Source organism: Amphimedon queenslandica, unplaced genomic scaffold, assembly GCF_000090795.2.
Source record: "Amphimedon queenslandica unplaced genomic scaffold, v1.1 AMPQUscaffold_11619, whole genome shotgun sequence".
Taxonomy (NCBI): domain Eukaryota; kingdom Metazoa; phylum Porifera; class Demospongiae; order Haplosclerida; family Niphatidae; genus Amphimedon; species Amphimedon queenslandica.
The window spans coordinates 8,789-10,622 of record NW_003548139.1 but is presented as its reverse complement, the minus strand read 5'-3'; the positions used below and the strand labels follow the sequence as shown (position 1 = coordinate 10,622).

Genomic DNA, 1,834 nt, shown 5'->3' with positions numbered 1-1,834 from the left:
ACTGGTAATGCTGATATTATCAAATTATTAATAACTAAAGGAAATGCTGATGTGAATGCTGTGGATAAGGTAAAATTATGAAAGTATCATTTAATTCTAATTGTATTATGCATTTAAAGGACAACAGTACTCCATTGTTTTATGCTGTTGAGCGGAGTAGTGAAATTGTTAATATTCTATTAACTAATGGAGCTAAAACTGATGTTGTGGATAAAGTAAGATTTCCATGTACATGCATATTGCCTACGTATTTAATAAATGCATGAATACTTTACATATAATTTTACACTATTAATTATTACCAAATCTCCGACATGTACACATTTTTGTTTGACAAAATTATTAACTGTTAATTTTTTTTGTTCCATGTGGGTTGTATGTGGATTTATAACAGAAATGATGACAATTTTATTGACAAAAACAACAAATTAAGATTGACACTGACAAAAATTTGGAGCTACATGTACATGGTATAAGTAGTCTTTCAGCATATTTTAGTTTAGCCCAGCATGTACAGCATCTCGAAGTGTTCATTATAGAGTCACCATTGTAATGTTGAATTTCTCATAATCTAAAACAAGATTCTTATTAAATAAAGTTGAACTGAACAGTAATTTTGCAAAAGAGATGTTTTGAAAACTTTAATTTTGTTGTTTTAGTATAACTCTAACGTCACCTGATACTAAGTTATTTTTTATTATTAATTTTAATTGTCTAGCATGGTAACACTCCTCTGTTACTAGCAATTGAAAAAGGTCGTCTAAGATCAACTGAAGTTATCAAATTATTGATTACTAAAGGTCAAGCTGATGTGACTGCTGCTTGTGAGAAAGTAAGTATTTTAGAGGTTAATCGAACTTGAAGTTAATTCACCTCTTCACAGCATTACTGTATAATTTGTTAAGTGCTGTGAGAATGTGTTGCTTATTATTTTTATGTAGTATTGTATCAATCCTGAGTTATCTAGATCTGAAATTGCTGAGTTATTGATTACTAAGATGCCAAAGGTAATAAATATTATTTTAAAAAGTTTAGCAAAGATGTCATCTTCTTTTGTATAATTACTAGTTGGCATGATTTAACAGTTTTTAATTCTGTTTATAGCTAATGTCAAAACATACACATACTCTTGAGATGTCAGAAGATAGTGTAAGTAATAATTATTGTATGTTTATAATATAAAACTTTATGCTATACATGTGGAACAGTTTTATAATTGCAGCAGATAAAGCACTCTGCGTGTTGTATGGTATATAATGAATGGGTGGTGCCTTTGATGCGCCCACGCACTATACTATAAAGTACCAGTAAAGAACTTCAAGTTATTAGTCACTTAATTTGCTAAAAAATAAAATTGTAATTTCTTAACAGTTAAAGTGTTTTTCATAGTCTATAAGTGGCATAACATTAGCCACAGTTTATGGATTATCAATTTAATTTGCTCCTTATGTCATGAGTCAATGTTCTCATCACAACAGCCAGAAATGTATGGGATGTCAACAAGTTATTATGATAGTGGGGAGATGTTAGATGGAGCTGCAGTGGTATGCGGCCATGTATCAACTCCATTACTTCGATTATCAATAACTTCATCATTAATCACTTGACTTAATTGCTAAGATATGAAATTTTTTTTGTATTTTCCATAGTCTATAGGTGGCATAAAATTAGCAGATTTTGAGTTGTCAATAAAATGTACTTTTTTGTCATTATAGTTAATGGTAAAAAAGAGTTTGTTACCAAATTTTGTGACTCTTTTTTGCATTAAGAATGCCAAGACCTGTACATGTAGTATATGATAGTTATACAAATTACATATAAAAGCCTGCATATC

General features: G+C 29.6%; 1 protein-coding gene across 1 annotated transcript in view; it reads left to right on the top strand.

Moving 5' to 3' along the window:
• The first annotated feature begins 7 nt into the window (after nt 1–7).
• The window catches only part of LOC109589124 (uncharacterized), a 6,457-nt gene continuing 4,630 nt past the window's right edge, over nt 8–1,834 (top strand). The window contains exons 1-5 of the mRNA XM_020005240.1: nt 8–69; nt 120–215; nt 719–832; nt 942–1,007; nt 1,105–1,149. Coding sequence (XP_019860799.1) covers nt 999–1,007; nt 1,105–1,149 — 54 coding nt within the window. The 5' untranslated portion in view covers nt 8–69; nt 120–215; nt 719–832; nt 942–998. The remainder of the gene's footprint in view (nt 70–119; nt 216–718; nt 833–941; nt 1,008–1,104; nt 1,150–1,834) is intronic.